Source organism: Anser anser, assembly GCF_964211835.1.
Source record: "Anser anser genome assembly, chromosome: 1".
In the NCBI taxonomy this organism is placed as follows: Eukaryota; Metazoa; Chordata; class Aves; order Anseriformes; family Anatidae; genus Anser; species Anser anser.
This window is the reverse complement of record NC_139720.1, coordinates 179,963,416-179,988,597: the sequence shown is the minus strand read 5'-3', so window position 1 is coordinate 179,988,597 and position 25,182 is coordinate 179,963,416. Positions and strand designations below refer to the sequence as shown.

Sequence of the window (25,182 nt, the reverse complement as noted above, 5' to 3'; positions counted from 1 at the left end):
CTGTAAAAAACAATGTCAGTTATCTATTGCATGACAAGCATGTGAGAACTATACTTTTTTGATTTAATCAAATACTTAGAAAAATATTACCTGAATACAGGAATGCAATATATCCTTTACTATAACCTGTGCAAAGATAATTTGTTTTGCATGTGTGTGTGTTTTTTGTTTGTTTGTTTTTGTATTCCAGGAAATGTTAAAGTAGCAAAAAGAGTAACATTTAACTCTGTGCCTCCAGGATCCTTTGTTTAGATGAAGCTTGTTGATCCCCAATCAGACTGTAGCATTTCCAACAACAGTTCAAACAAGAAATTAAATATCTGAATGAAGACAAAACTATGCAGCATTACCCTACCTAAGCTGAACATAGACATAAGTACTGCATCCTTAGTCTTCCTGAAAAGACAACTGAATAGCAAAACCAAAAAAAAAATCCATATTTTTCTTATTGCCACCCTATGATAGCGGAACATTTTTAAAGTATTTGCATTTATTGACTCAAGTGCATTAGAAAGCATTTCATTCATCTACACACAGAGATTAAGTCAACATTAGACAGTCAGTGAGAAGCCAGGAACTACATGAAAAGAAAAGCCCAAACTATTTTGTTTAGTTAGACTGAAATTTGACTGCATCTCCAATTTCCACCAAAGCAAAGAACTTAAAGCTAAATCCCCAACATTGTCACAGTCTGCTCAAAAAAGAGAACAAAACCCTGTAATACGATAATATAAGATAAAAAAAATACAGTGTCAGCAAGCTGAGAAAACTACAACTGGAGAAAAAGGAAAACTTAAAATTATTAGTTAGCTTTGCCAATTTCATCCAACCACACAGTACTATTATCTATTGTCCACTGAAAGCTATAAAGTTACCTCTTTATAGATCCTCTGTAACTGATCTTTGGACAATTTACAAGTGTAAGTATGAAAATTAATGTTTCTAAATCTTAGTATGCAAATCAAAGGATCTTGATTTAGACACATAAAGCATGATCCTAAAATACTCTTAAGCCATGTACACATTTACCCTATTTTTTTTTTTAATTGAGTTATATGGTCAAGATTCCAGTGTCATCAAGAAGCAGCTTTCAAAGTCCCTAAGAGTTGGAAAGGAAAAATCAAAGGAAGCAACTTGCCATCCCTTGAGATAAAAAAATATCTCAGCCTAAGTTTTCTACATAGGTCTCATGTACTTCTCTTACACCAAATCTTTGAAATAGTGTGACCTATACCATTGCAATGACTATGGCTATACAATTGGCAGTAACCTGAGTTGCCTCCTCACCTTCCTGGTCAGATGAGGTATAAATGGTGGTATGGTTATCTTAGCTGGCATTAAGCATACAAAGCTTTGTCAACTTAAACCAATTCAAGTCTGAGTTGCTGTGATCCCTCCATCTTGATTCAACATCTCTGGCAGGCTATTTGTGTGCTCATTTGTAGTATTCACAGTATTCCATGAAGCTAATGATAAGATCCAGAAAAATGATCCAGCTGAAGACTGATGGGAGGGATTTGATTGCAGATGGATTAACCCTAAAGCAGCTCAGCAAGCAGCTGCATGGGAGTTGTGCTGAGGTGAAAAGAAATCGCATGACAGAAGGGGAAGTCTAGCAAGCAGCTGTAAAATGATGTTTATTATTCAGATATGCTTGTTAACAACCATGAAGGTACACAAGGTACAATTATTTCAGAAGGAAAAGACAGCTTGGCTATGCTTCTTCCATCTTTAATATCTTATAGTATTATATCTGTAATTTTTAATTTTAAGATGACTGGTAAATGAAGTCAAGAAGCCTGTACTGCACACAGACACCAAGATTTCACTTATCTGAAGCATGTGAACTGGGACATGTTTTTGATGTGTGCCAAATTTGCTGCAAGTTTCTATGTTGGAACTAAGTGTCATGACAGCCCACCCCACCTAGATCCTTAAGAAAGAAAACAAAACAAAACAAACAAAAAAGCTAAGCAATTTTTCCTTCTTTTTAAGAAATTGCTCTGTAAATAACTGAATGAATAAAGCCTGGCTTTCTATGCATTTTAACCTGCATCCTCCAGGCTCTCCTCCACATTACATCCCTTGAATTGTTACAGCTCAAAAAAACTGCAGCATTTAGCACCTGTGCTTTGAGCAATCTGATGAATGCTGACCCAAGACCTAGTTCTTAACCTCATACTAACCACTCTTCCAACACAGCGAGCATCCTCGAACTGGACACACTTCTAGTCTCTAGTGTTTGGTGAACTTGGTCAATAAATTACAAATTACTCTAGTGAATTTTATTACACATTTGTTGAGCAATTTACCTTTAGCTCTTTAATTACTTAAAGCATCTTTGATCAAGTCAGTGCTAACATACCAAAACATTGCTAGCTGATCAGAAAATCATCATAAAAGAACAGATAAACTTCAGTTCTCTAAATAGAATAAAAAACAAATTTTCCCAACCTTATTTCTGTGGTTCTTTCAACAACTGCCCCAAGTTCTGTCTTAGATCTCTATCAAAACCATTTTGTCTCTACTGGAATCTAAAGCATATCTTCCAACCTGTAACATCACTATTTGGAGTCCAAGCTGGGTAAGTACTGAATAGTTTCTAAAACCTCCCTGATTAGGCTTCACGTTGAGCCTGACAAATCCTAGAGATTTGCAGCTCAGTGTAGCTGAGGTAGATTTCACCCCAAACTGAAGCTAATGGTCTCACTCTAAACTACCAATCGGAGCTAGCAGAATATAATGTTTTGAAATCAAAATATACCAGTAGTTTTTATGTAAAACTGGTGTGAAGTACCAGCTTACAGCAATTAGATACCAAACAGTTTTCTCAACAGCTTAGCATTTACTTTCCACATAATGACTTTTTTCCTCTACCCCCCTCCAAACAGAAGGACACAGACATCAGTATTTTCCCTCTAGAACTGACTACACTTTACATTTTAGTCTCCTCACTCAGGTATAAAAGGTGTTCTTAACACCAAAACGTTAAGATACTTACTGAGAAATCTAATCCTCATCTTGGCTGAGCAAATGAAGTTACATTTTTCCCCATTATTCCTCTATATTCTTGCAGACACTGAATTAAGTAATTTACATTTCCCTTTCTCACATGTAACATTATAGCACTTTATTCTAAGTATATACAAATAAAAAGCTTTTATTAGTATAAAATACTGCTTATTTTACTTTTTTCCTGAAACCACGTTTTATGAAAGATCCTGGACATCCCTGGAGTGCTAGAAAAAAAAAACAAACAACTTTCTAGGCTTAAATACCAACTGTTTGAGAAAATCCTCCTATCTATACCATTTCAGAATGCAACTGCAGTTGACTACACCAAATTAAAACTGCTTCCAAAAGTCAAAAGGGGGAACTGCTCATCCCCAATACTTCTAGTAAATGTATTCATTTCCTAGATATTTTCTAACAAGCACAACATGATCCAGACTACAATTCTTTCGGTTTTCAGTCAAAGTATAATAGTAATTTATGTTAGAAGCTAGCATTAAGCACCAACTTAGAGAAGCCAGATACCAAGGTAAGTTTTCTTAAAAGGTGCAGCCTGCATTACTTGTCACACTTTAAAAAGGTGCAGCCTGCATTACTTGTCACACTTTTCTTTCCCCTAGTCCCTAAACTTCAGAACTGCTAAAACTGTCAGAGACAAAAATTAGTCAATTAGACAAAAAAGAGATTCCTATTGTGTCATGGTTACATGAACTAAGTGAAATGCAAACAGACCCCTTTTGGGGAAGAGAAAGTAGAGAAAACTCTTTTGCAGAAGTCAGCACTGCACACAAATCCAAATATATTTGGCAACTGAGGCTTTTGATTTTGCTTATTAGTTAGCTTTTAGAATCAAGCTACTAGCTCTGAGAGGTACCGACTTGATACACTGAAGATGACTAGTAGCAAGGCGCCTTTCCTGATAAATCTGTCCCAAAACATCTTAGTAATCTTTTTACTCATCATGTCTAAAACACGTGCTAAAATATTCTTCCAATCCAAATGAGTTTATTAGTATATTTTACTTCTAGATTTTCATACTTCAAATATCAGAGAGAAAACTTTTGCAGCAATGTTTCTCCTTCTGTCTAGATATTCAGTGCTTTTTATTTAAAAAAAAAATATCTCGATGAAGTTTCTGAAGTTTACATGGAAAAAAAATGCATTAGAAATATGCACTGTAGAAATGCTTGTAATGTACACGATATCAGAATTTATTAGAATTATGTCAACCAAGGAGACACACCCAGTACAGATTACAATTCCCAAAAGTGTTTTGAAAAATTATTATTCACCCTGATCATCTCATGAATTTAAGTTCAATTAAAGGAATAGCCACTGCTGGTTGGAAAGCTGAATCATGTATTAAGGTTTTTCTTCCAGCTACAAAAGCTGCTCTTCACCAGTCATGAACTGATTAGAATACCAAGTGTTTGTATTGCTTGTAGCAAAAATGGAACATCCGAATAGACTGACCTTTATTTTCATATGCTGCACAGTTTATTAGCTTGCTTTAGAGTGAAGATTAGTGTTTTGCTGTACGTTACAAGAGCTTGGGACAACGAACTAAAACTGAAATAATTGTTATAGTATGATACAATTTTGCCAAAACCGAGAGAACTTGGAAAAGGAAAAATTCAACACTAAGATTATCCAGACACTGAAGCAGGAAACAAGCCTTCATGGCAAACACTAATGTGTTGGTGCAATTCAGAAATAAATGTAGAATAGCCGTGTGTGATACTTTAAAATCATGACTTCTGGTGACATCATAAACCATAAGTCGAAAGAATCTCGACGCACTTGCATTCAGAGTACACAAATACATTTGCTAGTTATCTCTGATTTTTCCAAAAAAAAAATCAGTGCATCCTGCATCAATCAGATTTCAAGCATTTTGACGTCAACTGTCTACAGAAGTTTCATTTCACAGATTAATTATCATCAAATGGTGATACACATATGAAAAAATAGCACACCAAAGAAAAATGTTCTGCAACAGTTATTTGAAAGTTACAGTGAAATCTATAAATAAACATTTAGATAATCTTTTAAAAATTCAATACAGAAGATTTCATTCAAACCAAACAAGTACTAAATTTTACCTTTTCTGGATTGTAATATAAAGATTTCAAAGTGGTAAACAAGGGTGGGCAGCCTTTACTGAAGTTAACCCTCAGGAACTTATCCATTAGTTCTCTAAATTTTTCACCTAGAAACAAAAGTGTATTTGGTTATATGTCAGTGATTGCAAGTGTTATATAAATATAAGCACTAATTGGCGTACAATTCTGGATAACAGAGTAACTGAAAAACTGCAGTTAAGGGTTTTCATCTTTCCTGTTATTTAAGAATAAGTTGCAAATATGCACTGGATTAAAAAAAGATCAGAAAATAAAATTCTTGGCTTGCTAGTGTTAGGAGCCTGCTGTCTAGAAGACATGGTAACAGTCTTCAAACCTGCAAAAGCTTCTAAAGAGGGAAAGGATTATCTGGTGGCTACCCAGGAGTAGCAAGGGTTATTTAAATAAGCACTGGAGAAAATTATACTGGTAAGAGTAACCAAGTACCAGAACGGATTACCCTGGAGATCTTTTAAAAGCTCCATCACTGGAAGTTTTTATGATTCAGTTAGATAAGTGTGTGTCAGGAATAGCATAGATAAGAGTTATCCATGCTTTGAGGAAGAAGGATGGGTTAAACGAACCCTCTACCTCTCTTGTAGTCTTTTTTTAGTCTCTGTACAGCAACTTCTACCTGTGTACGAGGGGTCCACAAGTTGACTCGAAGCACATGCTTTATTACAGGTGAATTAATTAAAAATTGTTTTCTCACACTACAGGAAACTGCCCTCTGACAAAAAATCTCAGTTTCTCAGTTTCTTGTGTTGCACTATTCTAATTTATATTCTTGATGGAACAATTGTAACTTAAAGCTTAGGCAACGAAGGTTCAGTATCCATTAAGTATGTGCTTATTTACAGAAAGTGGAACAGCTTTGAAAAAGCCTTAAAAAACATACAAAACAGTGAGGCACCCAGCTATGACAAAGCCAAGCTCAGGGTCCGCCCTCTAACCGATGCACAGAATAGACTTGGCCACAGGAGCAGTGAATCTATAGCAATGTCAACAAATCTAAAACTGGATTGTCAGACTCTATTCCCTGATCTGAAAATTAACTATCATACTCAGCCTCCAAAAAGGTGGTTTCCAGGAGGATGAAGGACCTAGTCTGTATCAATTAAAGGGTTACTGAGATGGAATGCATGGTGCAGTCTAGAAAAAAAAAAAACTGTCTGTTTAATACAAGCCTGCAGTTCTGAGCACTCCACGCCAATTCTGGATGAACCAGTGCTGGCTGCAAGCAACTGGTCAGTGGCCACACAGGGACAGCAACCTCATTTAACCAAAAATTATACCCTCTTGAAATTTGCAAATATAATTCTACAACAGTTTGTTTCCACATCTTAACATTCTCATTATTAACTTTAGCCAACGAGATTTCTCACCTGCTCAATTTATAAACACGAGTCATTTTGGGAAACCGAATGATTTTCCACAGGATGTCTTATTCATCCTGACTGATACAAGCTTACTGGATTAACAGAAACACAAGTTTTAAATCAGGGAAATTCTTATTTATGAAACCTGCTGAAGGTAACTTACTGGAAGATTTCACTTAACTGATTTAAAAATGAATTATTTTGCTTTCATTTAAAGTTTTGCTATCGCAGGAATAACTAATCCTTATTACCAAACGTATTTCTATTTAAATGAACATTGGCTGTAAGACTACACTGTCAGATGAGAAGATAACCCAGAGCAAAACATACAATAAAAAAAAAGTCAACAACAGAACACTATTAATAAAGATATGCAAAATCATTTTGCAGGGTACTTGTTTGCTATGTATTAGCATAAGCACTTTTACTTTATAACAGAAGAAAAACAATTACTTGTCACATAGCTTTTTAAACCTAGTTTAATGGCCTTAAAAAATTTGCCAGTGTATCATCAAAAAAATGGAAATATCTGGGATTAAGTAAGGCACAAATGTTAATTTCAAGGCTAGATTTCTTATGAAGTTGTTAGTCGTGTGATGGTACAGAGGTGTGTGTATGTATGCACATTCAGACTCCTGAGCAACAACAGACAAGTGTACTAGTCATGCTCTGTAGTATTTAAAGGTATGCCATATGCAACGCTCAGCAAATGAACCAAACTAAAAGCTAACCTTAAGAAACTGAAAACATCAGCAGATACCATGGTAATTTGCAGCTGAATTTAGAAATATCATGGCAGCCAAAACCTAAGTTGCGTAGTTTATTATCCTCCCAAAATTTTTCTACCGGAGTTATAGCACTTAAACAGCTATATTCTAAGCGTACATTTTTAAGGCGTTTACTATTTTTAGTTTCCTCTCTTGTATTTCGGAAGAGCACAGTTTTCTGTTTTAAAAAAAATGTATATTCCCTCCATATCTCAGGATGTTTGTGCACTGTACTTCAGTACAACTTGTAAAAGGACAGAGTCACTGAAAAGAACTTAGCCATAAAATTAGAAATAAAACAACTTACGCTGCACACCTGCTTTTTGTTTCTATTCTTATTAAATTATCAGCACTAAATCCATAGATTTTGGCTATAAAGGTTCTAGATAAAAATGCTGCACACCAGTTTATAAACAGATTCACAAAAAAATTGTTGTTTTCTGATACATCACCAGTATACAAACTGTTAGGAAATTCATCGGCCCTATGCTACCCAATTGTTATAAGCATCTTTTAGAAATGCTTTCAGTGGTTATAAATCAGAGTATAGGATAGCTATACACATATATGCATGTATACATGGACACATACCCTGGCTGCCTTCAGTGTACTATATTCCCTCCCTTGTAACTGATGACCTTTAAGCAGCATGATGACAAAAATACGGACAATAATTTTCCCCCCAAATTTGGACACCATTCTGTAGTGTAGTTTTATCAACGAAGACACCATCATACAGTTGGTACCACCATATTAGAGTGCATGAACTTGTCTATCAAATCCTAAAACATAAATAATTTTGTCTATTCCAGGAAAAATACATTTGTCTAATTTGTGTACATGTACAAATAGCTATTAAATGCACATTTAGCAGCCTGATAAAAAATTGAAAAAAAAACTATTATGGAACAGATATGCAACTTGTTACCTGAAACAAAGTTTAAAGGTAATCTTCTAGGTGAAACTGCTCTGGGATGCCTTTTACTAACTTCTTCATAAATCTGAAGCCTCTCTTCTAAAGTGCCTATTATCAGTAAATATAATAGATATGAGAAACAGATAAAAATCTATTCTTCAAAAGGTCTTAAAATGTTGAGAGTTGTTAAATTTCTTATACAGTTTGGACTTGGAACAATTTTAACATTTCAAGCTATTTTTTTCCAATTCATCAAAAATATTGTGAAACAGCATATTGAAAACACTAAGATGTAAGCACCAATAATAATGACTGTAAAAGTGAACTGCTAAAAGAAAATCATCTTTCAAGTTCAATCAAACAGCACTAGCATTTGTTTTCTTTCAATCAAATACTGTGCAGACCCATTCATACAGCAGTTTGACACTGATAGCTTCAAATAACTGTTTTTGCTATGCATCTGTTTTAGACATACATAAATCAGAGAAATATATTTCTAAATTGTAGGTATACAAATGGCAAACTACACAAGTATGTCTTTATTTTAAGTCCTTTGGTGACAGCAAACTTAGGGCACAACGCTGCCAGTGGCACAAGAGTTGTTGATACCTTAACATTTAAATAGTTTTATTTTTGTTAAAGATTTTCTTCCCACTCCTCCCCTTTCCCCCATAATATGCTTTGGAGCTCCAATGTGGTTAGAATTTAAATAAAAGTAATCTGTTTTTTTGAAATGCCATTTTCACGTAACTAGGATCGATTTTGCTCATGTATTTTCAAATTCATCAAGCAATTTAAATAAATCTGAATGTACAGATCAAGACTATGGCACAACATATATTCAATAAACATTTCTAGTTTCCTTTCTACGAAAAATAATTTATCTTCTCTGAGCTCTGATATTGGGGAAGGGGGGGGAAATGTTACCCAGTGGCTCCAAGAGATGTGCAGTTCTAATAGTTACACTAAAGTAATGTTTGAATTGGAACTAAAGCATATAAAAAGCCTAATTGAAGTCACAAGTTGGAGCTCCAGAACTTACCATGGGGGAGGAAATAGTCCTAAGAACACCTAAAAAACAAAGTAGCATTATTAGTTTTATAAATTAGTACCGTTTTATCTTCACAGAATTGTAATATGTCAAATAATCTACTGTATTGGTTCTTTGTTAAGAACTATACATTTATATGAACACATTCTATCAAGCAGAATAATCAAAATCTTGGATGATTTATTTTGAGATACTAATCATGATCGTCAACTCTACGGATATACTAGAAAAAACATTCAAAGGGCAACGTTAGTCTCTGTATAAATGCAACAAACGGAATCATCTTAATTCCCCAATCACAAGGCATATTTCCAGACATTAAACCCAAACTGCAAAACTTTCTAGAAGCTGGTTGAGAAATATAATGCAGATCTATATCTACAAATAGCATCCTGGTGGGCTTATGATTTATGATGTCATCAGAATTACTCCAATAAAGCTTCCACTAATTAGTGAACTGTGAAATACAAGGAACGTATTCCAGTGTTCACCTAGACACTTAGTGAAGTTGCCATTGCAAAGCATTTAGTATAGTATACATGGTTGCAATATCGTAGGGTTGTTTGTTGGGGTTTTTTTGTGTGTTTGTTTTTTGTTTTTAATCCAATTTAGGTATTTTTCTGGAAAGACAGAACAGCAGTAACATGAACTAGCACTGGAAAAAAACAAAGGTTCCATCACATTTATCAGCCTTTCTTCTAAAGAACAGTCAGCTTCTAAAGAAAGTTACATATCTTTAAGTGTACATCTGAATTAGACATTCATTTCCCTACACGACCATGGAAAGAGGTGCCGCCTAAACAAGTTTCAGAATGACAATTCTATTTTCTGGTGTATAATACTACTCTGATGATCAGGTTGATAGGAAGAAATTGCAATTTGGTTTCCAAGTTCATGCACTGCAAGGAAAGGTTCTTCAAGCAAGCACACACATCAACAAATACCAGCTTTAGCTCCAAGAAGAAAAACACTTGCTGCTGATGTTTCATGCATACAAGTTTTTCAGTGGACAATTTAAAAATGGATAAACACAACCGTATCGTATTCAAGATTGGACAGTACATAATTTTATGCTGAGTAAACTTTTTCATCTAAAACTGTAATATACCAAACAGTAGTTTTAAGCATATCCTATATCATACTTATTTCCAATGCATATCTTAACTTACTAGGCTGTAGGGATTTTTCCAGGCCTTCATAATAATACCAGTTTTCTGCATTGCGCTCAATTAACTCTTTGTATACTTCACCAGCTTCTTTTAGTCTTCCCAACTTCAACAACATTTCTCCTAAAAACAATGCAATAAAGAACTATGAATTATATAAGAAAACACATAACTTGGCAGTGAAGTTTACAAAATAGATATACAAAATTGGGTTCAGTCATATGTAGATACTGAAAAAGAGGCTTTTTACAACGGCATTTACTGTATATTACAATTGCTACTTGAAGTTACCATAGCTCAGCACAACTTGGAGCATTCAGCACCTGGGAAAAACAGTATTATTTATATGTCTTTACATGCATATTTAAACCAGCTATTAGGATTATTGCAAAGAAGCAAAGAACTCTTCCTTCCAGAGCTGTGTAATATCGTGCTCAGCAATAAAAATTATGGGGAAGGTTTTGGGGGCAGATGGTCATTGCTTGGAGACTTGCTGGGTATCAGCCTGTTTCGGGAAGCAGTGAGTGATTGCCTTTGTACTACCGTTTATTCTTCCTCTTCCCTTAAGTTGTCTTTATAACCCATAAGTTTTTTTTAACTTTTTCTCTACCTATATTCTCTCCTGCCTGATATGGGGGGCTGCAAGGCAAGGGGCTGAATGAGCAGCTGTGTGGTACTGAGCTGCTGAGCAGGGTCAACCCAGCGCAATTGCACAAGCAAAGAGCAGCTGAAGAATACATGCTATATTACACTATGTGACTGCATGTATTCAGAACTCAGTCCTTCAAACCCAGAGAGCAACTGTGGGTTGTTTTTCATCAAAAAAGTTAACTTCAGTATTCGCTGAAGGCAGGTAATACAGATAAATGCACTAGAAAGCTTAAGAAGGAAACAACAATTTGATACTTCAGTCCTACAAATCAGTGTTTGTACTACAAACACAATGTTCTTCATTAGATTAAAACTGGGTTATATTAGTTTTTATTTATGAAAAGCTAATGTTGTATACACTAATATAATGACCTCTGAGATCTCCTCTGTTCCTCTTGTCAACCCAAGTTAAGCTACCCACATTCACTATCCACTTTGATAGCACAAGTTATTGAGCACAAAATTGTAAATCTTGTGTTACCAGTTCCCCTATATTAGTTGCCTCAAATCATTTAAAGATTTCACATTGCTTCTTTTAACACTTTACCACATCTGAGAGCCTGTAGCAAAAGTTTAGAACAAAATTGGCTGAGGGAAGAAGAATTACTTACCTTTGATTTCTTCTACCATTAATTTATCACATATTTGCTTTTCATATGTTTCTATATGTTCTAAAGACTCTTGAAATAGATCTGCCTCTCTCATCACTTGATTTTGATATAAAATCAGTTCACTATATTCATAATCTATTTTATTTGGAGGAATCTGGGGGAAAAAAGCAATAGATTAGTTAATTTATGCCATCTACCTGTACTTCAACGGTATGCAATATTATAGAACACAAGATTGAGTAAATGGAATGTGGCAAGTCTATTCACATACCCACCCACGCATTCAAAAATGTAAAGCTCCCAATATTCACAATCAAATTAAATTCACTCAGGATATCCAGTGTTAGAGAATAGTTTTGGAAATTCCTGTATTTCACTTTTCTCTACCACTGTGGCCAGGTAATTAAAAACAGAATCCTTGCCTTCCCTCAAACAATTCAATTAGGTTTGCTGAGATGTCAGTAATCTCATTCCTTCTGAAGGTCTCAGGTACTCCACAACAATTTTGACCTAAGTTCTGTAGCAGGTTGCTGGGATATCACAATACTGCATTTCAATATACCAAAAATTCTGGATCAAACTCTTTCTCCAAAGAGCAACGAACCGCCCAAACACTGGCCATAGCTTGACAACTGGGATTTTTCCAGACAGGAAATCTGCACTATTTCTCTCTAACCAAATACTCTCTGTGTAGACTCCAATCCCCTTGAAAGTACAGTGTACAAGCAATGCAAAGAGTGTTTTCAAACAACAGATAATTCTTTTGAGGTCCGCTGCCAGCTGCATGGAAATTTATCAACAGACTAAGGTAAAACTAGTATGCCATCCAACTTTCCACTGATACATCAGCCACTGAAAGAGGATGGCATATTGAAACGCGTTCCCTTCTAGGGAAAACTCCTTCAAGTGTACTCAGGCAGTGAAAAGTCTTCCCAGAATCATCACGATCATTTCATTGTAAGTGCTCTTCCCTACTATACACAGAAGCCACTTGAATTACAAATAAATTGCAAAAAATTCAGAGACCAAATACAAGAGCTATGGACAAGGCCCAGCAGATCTATACTACAGTTTATGATAATGAAATTATAGAAGACAAGACAGTTACAATCTAAATGTGTGTTTTGTTTTGTTTTCTGTAATAAAAATAGGTAAGAGGCAGTTGAGCTTGATAAATCATTACTGATTTTCTCTCCCATGACACTGCATACTCTGTTTCTTCCTGAGCAAGCAACGCTTGTAAGTCACACTGGTCACCAAATGGTTTACTATTCCTTTTCTGTTCCCCGAGTAAAGCTTTTCCACTGTCTTCTTTAAAGAACCAAGTCATTTAATAATCAATAACAAAGACGTTTAACTGGTTAAAATTAACATTCATATTAAAAGAATATTGTCCTAAATTACTACGTCCAGCTCTTCTCTAAGTACAGATCCATTTTGAGATTTAACATTCCTGTTTACATACTCCTTGAATTTTCAGAGGCAGCTTTTACAGTACTCTGTATTTTTAAGGAGGAAGATTTCCTTGTTGAAAGACATACTCTGAAAAACATTATAAGTAAATAAAATGTAAAGAAGTGTATATTTGACAACAAACATCAGTTTGGGGGCTGAAAGTAACAGCATTTAGATGCTGTTTATTTTTGTTTTCTTTTTTAATTGTTGAAGAAGCAAATGATGGCTAACGGAACAAACAAGATTAGACCATGTACATCCTCGAGTCAGCAGCTAGCAAGATATACTTGATTAAGAAAAGAGTAGGGTATTTCCTCCATCTGCATTTCCATTTCTGTTTCTACCTTGGCTCAATTTTTATCCATATTAAACATCGGAAATTGCTAACAAAAACGTTGTTCCCTGGAAAGCATTAACGGCTTCACAGACCTGACACATGCAACAGGAGTTAAGCACTCAAGCATGCCTTCCTGCTTAGCATTACTGCAGCACACAGAACCGAAGCTGCTGAGCACCATTTCAATTCTTCTTTTTCCTTCATTTTCTTTGTATCAGTATTGTCCCTTTCTATACAATGCACTTATGCTTAAGTTTCTCAAGTAGGACAGCTTTTCGACATTTCATTAATTATTTGTAGGCCTTAAAAATAGAAAGAAATTACCCCAACAACCTTAAAAAATAATCAAGGACAAGAAGCGGATGTCAGTTCACCTTCTCTTAGCTGTTCTGGCTTGGCAGGACTAACAAAAGAAATGGTGAAATGCCAAAGAGTCAAATGAACTCCCTCTTATAGATAGGGCAAATCCAACAGTAAGATGCTGTGCTTACTGTCACTCTCAGAGCAATTTTAAAAGTACTTTCAGAAAAGCTCCTTTTCAGAGAGAATTTGGAAACCTAATCAGGTTAATGATCACTTACGCATGCAATTCACCAGAAGACAAACAGTTTGTGTTCAAACAGAACCTGATCTGAATAATTAGGATGTCTTAAAGAATAACAGATTCCATAAAAAGCCCCCCCACACACACACCATTGCAATTGCTGCACAACACATCTTTACTCCTCCCTCCCCCCAGAAGAGCTTTTATGTCTTGTACACAAGATGTTCAACTTTGTCTCGAACTCAATTCAGCTGTTTCAGAAGAAATTTCTTCTCCTGGACCAGAAAAGTAATCAATTTTACAACTGTAGATGCCCTAGCATAACTGTCACTGAAAGAATGTGACAAGATGCAGCCAAAACATACCTAAGAGCAGAACCCCAAAACTCCAGAGGTTTTCTGTCCATATCTGTAATTGTGGGCCTGATGCAGAAATTAGGAATAAAATAAAAATTAAGAATAAAAATTTTGCTCTGGAAAAGAAGAAAGGAAAAATGGGACATACAACAGTAAAACAAATTGCATAATTGTTTTACACCTCGGTTCCTAAAACTCAGATTCTGAGCTGACTCTTAAGTCATCTGATTTAATTTGTACAGCACAGGCTGTCATATTTCCTGCAGTGATTTCTGCATTCAACCTCATAACCTGTTTTTGACTGAAATATTGTGCATCTGGCTAATTTACAGCTTCCAGATGGCAGGCAGCATTGATCTAGATCTTGAAAGACTAGGAGACAGAAAATTCACCATTCCCAACGATAACTTAACCATTAGAATAAAACTGTCAGTGGCAAAAAGTGATGCATCATTTCAATTTGTTGTTCCCTTTCCAGCTATTACTTGTCGTTGTTTCTCCTTTCTAAGCAACCTTCTTAGCTATCATTCTTCCCAAAAATCAGCATCTAAACTGTACTAGAATCACCTTTTTTTTTTCTGCTTGCAGGAAACAAATGGAATCTCCACCTTTCACTAAACAACAATTTCTCTAGTCCTCTATCTTTCCATATTGTCTTTCTTTCTTTTCTTTTTTTTTTTTTTTAAGAACAGGGTCATCAGAAAATCTTGCTCTCTCAGTTATCAGTGCTCTATAGAGAAAATTCCCATTTCTTCTCGGAAATAGGGGGTCTTTTCTGCTTTTCACCCAAATCTCTGCCCCGAGGGCCAACTTTACAGTAAGCTAAGCCAATCTAACCGCAGCCTGGATCAACAGAGGCAGCTCACTTCCTTCTATTATTCCCTTTCCTTTCCCCTCTCACCTCACAGTTGTTCAGTTGAGCCAATCAATCCTTCAAAACAGTGATTATATTTCTGTCACTTTGGCTTCCTGAGCCAGCCCTCCGGGAGTCAAACAGTGCTGCCCAAGGAAGCAGTGGGAGCACACAGGACGCCACATTGCTGCTTTTGGCAACAGCTCGTAGTTGGGTTAGCTCAGTTATTTTGTAATACTGCACCCTAACATACTCACCTACCATCACTAAAGTGTCAGTTCCTTGATCTTTTTCTTAGTTTTACTGCTTGGTTTTGGCTGTGTTAATTCACATCTGAATGGACAAAGCTGCCTGAGTAATCCAAGTAAATGATAATGATCACCCTACAGTGCCGTTATTTACCATTCATTACAGCAGCAGCATTTTACATCACATTTTACGCTTCTTTGCTCATTAATCAAAAACGGTAAACAGTATGAAGCCTAATACAAATTACCATAAAATTCCCCCAAGCATCAGCTTGCTCAGGACTCCCATTTACTAGTGACTTGGAAGCCCTTCAGTTTTTCAACCCTTCCCTTTAAATAGTGAGTACCACCACCATTTTTATCAAAGTGACGTACGATATTCCACCAAGCCATAAAAGCTCATCTGTTAAGTTTGAGTGAATACAGACTACAAGGCAAGAAGGGAGATTTGACAAGTAAAGCAAGCAAGAAGTGCACCTCCTCAGATTCAGGAATATACTGAGCTCAACCATTTTAAGCACAAGACTGTTAAATACCCAGAGACTGCACAATCAGCACATTTGGGAACTAGTGTGGAAAAGCCAAAATGTGGCAAAATTGAACTGTGATTTTCCTCGTGCTATCCTGACTGCTCTGGACCAAAACAATTTTTACTTCCAGCAGTTGCACTCTTTGTGAGCCTGCATATCTCAGTGAGCTCGTACAGCAAAGCACAAGGCACAGAACTTTATTTGAAAGAGAAATGGAAACTAATGTGGTCATTTTTATTTTTAATGTTTTGGGGGGAAAGCACAATACCTTACATAACTTCATCTACTGATTTCAGAAAAGAGGAAAGGCTTGACCTAACTGATTTTCTATACATTCATGCTGTCCAACACTCATGGCATATTTCTCTTCTCAGATACTTAAACAGCTTTTCTGTTGTTTCCCTGTGATCAGTATTATGCTGAGCAACAGTTGAACAGTTCATGTTGTTTGTATTATTCGAGTACAAATCCTTGTCTTACATAAATTTCCCAAATATTTCCATTCTTACTAAAAAATGGCATCAGAGCTAGACAACTACTCAGAATTTATTTATTTATTTTTAAAGATTGTGATAACTTCAACAGACTCAACTGATTTAACATTTTTATCTATGGCAGATGGTACTTGAATCTGGCTTACTAGACTGAAGAGTGTATCATCATGACTGCCCCCAGACAAGCATATTCACACACAATCTTTTAGAAAAGGCAACAACATGAGCAGTATCACTTCCGTTCTCTCCAATGAACCAACACAACTGTTAAGCCCTCCTGGCCCTTAAGAAAGCCTCACTTTCTTACAGTCCATCATTTGCAGTTTCCCATCTATTATATATTATTTCTAATTACAACATCAAACTCAGACAGGGCTCTGCTGATTCATGCAAGAACCATGAATTTGGTTATCAAACACTCATAAGAGATGGCCCAATTTATTGTTTTTTGCTATCAAGCTACACATCCCTGGCTTACAATGTCTTATATGTGACCACATGATACACGATCAAGACACAAACACTCTTAGCAACTACTAACTTGCTTTTCTCAAGTTATTCCACTTCTGGCAGCATGAAAGGATCTCAAATGCAATTATCTTAGACGAGATGCAACATTTTTGTTCAAAAAAACACAGCAATAATCACAATCTATAGATCAGGTAATATTTCAGTACCTGTGCATGGTATTTCCAGCACATCTCCCAAGTTGAAGACCTCTATAAACATGTTTTTTCTTTCTATGTTACAGAACATAGAACGCATCCACTGTTACGTTAATTCAGACTTTATAACGCCAAGTTACCAATAACAGAAGTGAATGGTATCTCTTTAAAAAAATGTTATACTTGGGGATTTTAGTATTGTATCATTTGATTTATTCTAACAAGTTTCAGTAACACCAGATCTTCTCAAACGTAAGAATTTCTAACTCTGCTTTCATGCAGCTCTGACACCAAGCACTGATTTTAAGTGAATAATACATAGATGCATACAAAATGAAGAAGTTTACTTTCATGCTCTTTGTAGAGGTGTACTGATACCCATATTATGGTAGGAGAAAGTAAGAGGGCATCTATGCACAGATCCAATATTAAACAGGATTTTCTGAAGTTTTACCTACTGTAAAGGGACAGTATCATCACCAGTTTTCTTTAGCTGCACGTCTCACAGACTTCAAGTTACTCAGTTATTCCACATGAAGCTACCCTTACTTCTTCAACCCTAACAGCTTATTGCTAGGAAACAAGTGAGCCTGTATAATTTGCATCAGCTGCTAGCTCCTGGAAGAGATTTCCAGGAGCTAAATGTTCATAGAAGAAAACTCCACAAATAAAAGAAATGTCTTCCTCATTAGTTCTTCCTAATTATGAAGAACTAATTCTTCAGATTGTCTCTTATACCCAAAGTGGTTTTTTTTGTTTGTTTGTTTTAGAATAGGATGTCTTACCTGCTGGGTTTTTCTAAACTCTTCAAGTAGTTTTAAGGCCATATCATAATCTTTAAGTAAATGGTATGCAATTGCATATCCAATCCAGGAAGCCCGTTGTGTGGGGCGCAGCTGAAGTAGCTGGTATCTTGTCTCCTTGAGTAAAAGAAAAGCCATTTAAAAAAAAAAAATCATTACCATGGTCTATCACCACTACAGCTAACAATTTAAAAGATATTTGAAAAGCCCTAAGCTAGACTGTTTTTGAAATTCTAACAGAATATGCAAAAGAAGCATGTTTCTGTCATAAAAGCTTAGAGTCTAAATATAGGAGTTATGGCACAATGCATAAAAATCTATTTATTGGTATACAAAAACCGTCATTGTCAGAAGTACCTCTTATGGTCCTCTTATTTCCAACGACAGAGCTTTGAAGTCTCAGTGGGTTCCACTAAAAAGCACAAGCCCACTGCTGCTCAAAGAGCAGTCCTATTCCACTCATGCCCAGGCACAAGGTCCGGATACTTACACTGCTGCAGTGCTTCTCTGACCTCCCTTCCTCAGCCAAACCACATCTCAGTTATCTGTTTCTCTTCCCTTCGCAAATTCAACATGCTCAGTCAAGTAGATCAACTAATGTGGAAACCCACAATCCAGCCCTCTTACTTCATATGGAAGAGGACAAAAAAAAAAGCAACACTTCTCCCTTTGGCAGCCAAATCAATTCAGCTATTTTGAAACCACTGACTCAGTTCTTACACAAATTCAAAGTTTTTATTCGTGATAAAATCTGTATTGGGATTCATGAAAGCAATTTGCATGGGGCAAAAGTTTCCCATATCCTCAATAAAACCTAGGGTGTGGAGATGTTTTGGGTTTTGGTTTTTTTTTTTTGGTCGGTTGTGTTTGTTGTTTTTGTTTCTTTTGGTGGAGGGAGCAATCACTATTTAATACAGCCCTCAGGATAAATTCAAAGCACTTTCAGCAGAGTGACGCATCTCACAACATTCCATAAAAAAATTTCATATAACACACCATTATCCATATTTGAAATTGTTCTTGAAACAATGTAAGTAGTACTAATTTCTACAGACTTTCAGAGAAACCTGGATTTTTTTTTGTTGTTTGCAAAAGCACTTCTTATAGGATAGGCATCTCTAATCCAATAAGCCCTAATAAAACCCTGCAAGTCATAACAAAGAAAAAATTCCTCACAAAACCATAAGAGCTATTTTGTTTCTTTGCTCGCTTTTATGACACCATGTAACAAAGTTCAGTTTCATGAGCATGTATTTCTAACAAAGAACGCCCTCAGTACATGCAACCAAAACTTTGTTTGCAATACTACACAATAACGCAAGTACTCTCACTTGTTAAGCTTTAAGCCTTATCCTTTTTGTATTTTAATGAAAAATCAGTTCACAGCCAGAATTTTAAAAAGGTGATTCACTAGTCAAGTTTTAATAGAATAATTTTACTTCTGGGATCTGCTCCCAATATTATATGGAGCTCTGCTGCAATTCATTTTCATACTTTCCAAAACAACGGTCTAAAACACTTCCTAGTTTGAAATATCAAAACCAAGTAGTAAGTAAATTACTACCAATAAAAGAATTAATAACGGAATGTAACAAGAGAATACTAACAGTATTAAATAGGAGTTTAAATAGAATACTTACTCTATATCCTTCTAAATCCCTCATCTGGATCTGCAACAGAGAAAGATCTCTCAAGATCTGTAGATTATCCTTATCTAGCTTGAGCGCATTCCGGTAACACTTGATGGCTTCATCATACTTCTTATCAGAACGCTGCAAAAGACCATAGACGTGCCAACCTAATACAAGTTAAGGAAGACACATCCACAGTTTTCACATAGCAATTTTTTGCGTTACAGGGCATTCATGTTACAGACCAAATAACTTGATGGCTTCCTTGAAGACTGTCACCCTTTACAAACTAAAAACTTTAAAAAAATAAATGATTCAAAGACTGAATGACACAGAGTTATTCCTAGAGATGCATTGCTTAAAGTATACTACTGTGACTACAATAGGATTTTTTAATCCCTAGAAGTGACTCATTCTAAAAACTACAGTTGGTGTACAAGTTCTACTTCACCCCACCTGCCTATCTGCAACCTCAAGTAGTCTCCAGATTTTACAGTAAGGGACATATACAGCTACCTTTCGTTCATCAATAAAAGGAAATCTTAACACTTCTGGGCACTAAATGTCTTTGTCAGATTCTCAGCATCTCAGACTTCCATCATGGTGTGTCTTTTCACATTTCAATAGACTTCTCTGCCAAGCATATTTTTTTTTTCTAAACTGTGAAAAGATTCTGAATTCAAAGCATAAAACCAACAGGTGTCATAGCAACACATTACACTGTGTGTTTACATCTGTCTCCTAGAGCTGTATTAAAAGAAATACTACTTGACATGATATACTATTTGCTACTTCAGGTTACTAGTAGCTCACTGAGGCAGTATCTTCCGCAGCAGTAATTCTGCACTACTTGATTTTCAAATCAAAGGTGACTCAAAAGTTCTCTCCTGAGGCTCTCTCATGTGCCTCTGAAGCAGCTAAGCCCAGAAAATCCTGGGAAAAGGTATATGCATCCTTCACCCGCTTGCAGTTTCAGCCTTGTGAGCTATTTGTGCCAACAGCCAAAAAAATTCATCAGTTCTTATTCTACTGAATTGAAATAGAAGCAACTGTTCCCTCCAAAGTTACAAGCATTTTGAAACCAGTAAATGGAGAAGGCACAGAAGAAAAAAAAAAGTGGTTTAACCTGCTCAGATTAATCAAAGAAACTGAAAGATAAGTTCCTCCTTTCTTAGAAAGACTCAAGTGCTAGAGTGAGTTCCAGACATTAAGACAAAAAGCAGGTTGGAAGAATAAAGGGTAAGACTTCAACTGAAATAAAAGTATGGTAAGAATTCAGAGTCTGAGGGAAGCTTCGATTACACAAGAGCCCCTGGTTTATGTTTCTTCTGGAACACCAGTCACTTCAGATGAATGGTACAAGAACTTCCTATACCGCTTTGAGACTGCTAGCAGAGCTGCTGCTGCTGCCATAAGGATGTCAGACTCCACGGAGGGGGATGGGATTTGGAAACAGTTCCTGAAGTCGGTCTGACTCGGCTGCTGCTTTCTATAAATCCTGCTTTGCCTATTTGTGTTCAAGTACTGAGGACATGAATCAGAGTTAAATGCAGCACCTTCAAATTGTAGCCTCATGAACCGCTGATAATTTAGATCCTTGCCTACAGCAAGACTATTCAGTCCAAAAAAAATTTGTTCTTACACTAAGATATGATGCTCCAAGCTATTTATTGTGCATCGTTACTGTTCCCAGATCCAACTGGTAATCTGTTTTAATCCCTCATAAATCATGTTCTTCATCAAGCAATCACGGAAAGCAAGGCATAACTCCTTGGGAACCAAGTCTGTACAACGGCAGACACCAAACAAAGTATGACAGCTGGTACAAGCCAATAAAGCACAACACTACCACTTCATTATATATCAGACAGCTCTGGCCGGTCTTGAATGTGTTCCTAAAGTGTCCTGAAAGCCTAACATGCCACCTACTGAAACACTGCATACTGAAATAAGTGCAGAGCCTTGATTCAAATTACATTTTAAAAGGGTCAGAACTCATTTGTACTTCGACAAGAAAATGTCAGCATTTCTGAGTAGTTTTACAGCTGCCATTTTCTCCCAAACCTCAGTGGGGGAAACTACTTGAACCTGCAGAAGAATCAAAGTTTTCTTCATCCTTAAACAAACCAGGACATTAAGGTGACCAGCTGTACTTTAATCATCCTCTACGACATACTATTTAGAAAGCACAGATGACAATACACCAAAAGCACTTTCACCCCTTACTGCAACAAAACAATACACAGACATATTTCAAGTCCTCGAAACCATCTACCAGGAGAAGGTGCCTTTAGTGGCTACCCCCGGCCTCTCTCCCTTTAATCCAATTAACAGTCCTTAAGCTCACGTGGAAGAAACAGAAAGACTATTTTTGAGAACTTCCCAAGCTCTGTTTAGGTAATACTGAGGATCAACACCTTTTCAACTTCAGGGCTAATCACAAGCCCCTGTAAATTCTCTGAGAGAATCACAAAATCACCTACGTTGGAAGAGACCTCCAAGACCACCTAGTCCAAACTCTGACCTAACACTAACAAGTCCTCCACTAAACCATATCGCTAAGCTCTATATCTAAATGTCTTTTAAAGACCTCCAGGGATGGTGACTCAACCACTTCCCTGGGTAAAAGAAACCTTTATTAAGAAGTTCAGCCTCAGACCCAAGTTCCTCAAGGGCAAGAATATATCTTCTCCTCCTGACTCTCCCCACACACACCAGAGCCCCTCCAGCAGGAGAATCAGCTATTTGGGCAGCGGCATTGTGATCATCAGCTGCTCTCACAGCATGGTAATAAAAAGATGTTTGCTATTTCTTAAGAACATCAAAAGATGACAACCGAAATACCGTGACCAACCTTTGATGCCTGGTCTGAATTCATTATGCAGCAAACCTCTGCTCAGTAGAAAAGTAATTCTGCAAGCAGATGCCTTGCTCGAGGCTTATGAGAGGATTCACTGAGAGCTACAACAATACACTTGAATGCAAGAAGTGGCAACTTCTTGCTTTGTCAGTGCTGATTTTAAGGATGCAGCTAAAAAAAGAAAAGGACGCTTATGCCTAGGAGGACTCAGGTGAGCTTATACTTTCTCTGAATTCAGAATACAAAAAAATCCTTGTAGTCATCTTACAGTAACATGAGTTTTAAGAGTCAGCAAAACGGTGAGAAATCCAGTAAAATTCACTACAAAAACAAACATTTTTTTAAACTTATCTGGGAAGTACCTCTTTGACCACCCCATACAACCAAAGTAGACTGGAAAAAATATCAATTCTTCCAGTGAGCCCTCCAGCACTGGAAAGGAAGGATTCTAGACAATTTTAAGAGTCCCACAAACAAGAATTAGGATTGCTGATAAATAAATAATTCCAGAGTGGGATTTAAGGGTAGAGATTTGTTTCTCCAAACTTGCCCAGATTCTTTTGCTCCTCTAAGCTGTAAGACTTCTTACACAAATTAAAATTGCTTTGGTATTCCTTACCTATTTAGCCCTTAGATCAGGAAGGAGCAAGTTACATTTGATTCTTCTACACTATCTCTCTAGAAACTCTAATGTCCTCCATATGCTTAGAGTCTTTTTGTTTGTTGTCTTTTTTTTTTTTTCATTGGGGGAGATGTTTTTTGATCTGCAACCACAAGCTCCCTGGAGGTTTAACATAGGCATAAACAGAAATCCCTTTGTGTTAGCCAGACAGCAATCAAAAAGTGTTTCTTTCAACCATGATACCCTGGAAGATTTTTTTTTTGGATAGTAAAAAAATAAAATCAAACAAGATTTAATGGAAAACTTGCCCCTGAATAGACTTGACATGCACATAGAATACATAAGGCAAATTTAAAGTAGGCTCCTACCTGTGGCACGACAAACAAAAGATAGCTACTGCCAAAGTTCTTGGGTAGCTGACATATATTTCATACATATAGACTTTTGGAAGACAAGCTTAGAAGACAATGGTAGTCATCAAGCCAAATGATCTAAACCACTGTTTAAAATTTAGTAGCAAAATAGATATTTTCATAGCACCTCTAGACAGCATTTCTTATACCCAACTAAGAAAAAAGAAAACTTTAGAAAAGGGCCAGATTTCACACGCTGTACTTACTTTCTACAGAAAGTAAGCATCACAAATGGTCTTTTTGTAAGACACTTAAACGTGAAAGGCATTTTATTTTTCTTAAAGATTCTGTAAAATTGTAGAAAGTAAAGAAAATGTATTTTTTCAAGTATTTGACTACAAATTAATATTAATTATATGCACTTCATTTCAGATTTCTATATACAGACCATATTATGTATTTCAAAAGTATGGGTTGATGCAGCAATAAGATGATACACAAGTGAGAACACACCAAAAAAAGATCAGGTTTTATATTACAAAGGATACAGACGTGACTCTTTACATCATTACGAAGTCCTTTACGAACAAACTCATATGCTTCTTCCTTCTTCCCTAAACAGTTCAAGGTCAGTCCTTTCATAGCGAGCGTTTCTGTAAGAAATATCATATACTTATGTTTCTCACTTCCCATATGCCAGTTTTCACAATGCAGATAGCCTTTGAAGTTGTTACACAGTAAAGTTCCCCATTAAATGATAAATTTAGATCAGAATAGCTGCCTTACACAGCTGAAGGTTGTTATATGGAGGCATTTCCTTTCTCGAAACTGGTCTTAAAAGACCTTTGCAGAGCATCATACAGATGTGATGAACATGGACAACACAAGCTTTGGTTAAATCTATTTTTTCATTAGTGAATTAGCAATAAGCTGAAACAATTTTAGAGGGCTTGGCTTTATGTATTAAGGTTCCAGGTAGGCAGAACATGAAAGAAATTTATCAGGTTGTGTCATACCGTAAGAAAAAAAAATCTGTCACAACCAGTTTATTGCAGGTTGCTTTCAAAACATTAGTTAAGAGGACCTTATTTCCTGCTACAGTACTTTGGGGGTAAAAGACCTTCTCAAAGTAGTAGGATTTTGAGAGGCAGAAGATTCCAAATAATATGTTTGCATGACTATTGCTTTTCTTCTTCCCGCATTCAAGTAACACTGTGGGAAACAAGCTGCATGTAAGCATGCACTGTGCCTGAAAGCTCATCCAGATTCATGGGTGGGTTCTTTTTTGTTGTTGGTTTTCCTGCTGAATAAGAGACCGTTTATTTTTACCCACTGCCAGAAGATTATTAGTCTCATTTTCAACATCATATTCAGTTTTTCCTCTAACTGCAACCTTTTCCCCTGCGTTAATGGAAAGGGCCCATGATCTCAAGGTCAGTTATAATGCCTGCTTGAACTTTAATTGGTAGACCTGTCTCTAACAGTTTTCTTTAAGAGTACACCTAAAGTGAATGACAACCCAAAATAAGCCCTTTTGTTTTGTTTTTAAACCATCCTACATCCACACTGTGGGAACACAAAGCCAGAATGATACCCTCACAGCACACCAGGAAGCTTGAAAAAGAATATCCCCACTCTGTGAAGGAGGGCAAGCTACTCCTACCTTCCCACACCAGGCAGATAACCGTCCAGCCATAGCAATCCATCTGTTTATCACCTTCTCACTAAATTTTTATAATTCCTTATCTCTGAAGCTAA

General features: G+C 36.3%; 1 protein-coding gene across 7 annotated transcripts in view; it reads right to left on the bottom strand.

Moving 5' to 3' along the window:
• Nucleotides 1-25,182, bottom strand: part of NAA16 (N-alpha-acetyltransferase 16, NatA auxiliary subunit) — a 65,215-nt gene that overhangs the window by 27,514 nt on the left and 12,519 nt on the right. For 6 of the 7 annotated variants that reach the window (XR_014577815.1, XM_083819447.1, XM_083819448.1 and 3 more), the window contains 7 exons: nucleotides 23,973-24,077; nucleotides 19,599-19,756; nucleotides 17,941-18,075; nucleotides 11,674-11,827; nucleotides 10,415-10,534; nucleotides 8,207-8,302; nucleotides 5,115-5,221 (listed from right to left, as the gene is read on the bottom strand). Coding sequence is in view for 5 of the 7 variants with exons in the window: in XM_083819447.1 (XP_083675573.1) it covers nucleotides 5,115-5,221; nucleotides 8,207-8,302; nucleotides 10,415-10,534; nucleotides 11,674-11,827; nucleotides 17,941-18,075; nucleotides 19,599-19,756; nucleotides 23,973-24,077 (875 nt within the window). In the remaining 2 variants the exon portion in view is untranslated. Of the gene's footprint in view, nucleotides 1-5,114; nucleotides 5,222-6,517; nucleotides 6,604-8,206; nucleotides 8,303-10,414; nucleotides 10,535-11,673; nucleotides 11,828-17,940; nucleotides 18,076-19,598; nucleotides 19,757-23,972; nucleotides 24,078-25,182 lie in introns of those variants that run through there. The other variant, XR_014577816.1, reaches the window with a different exon arrangement.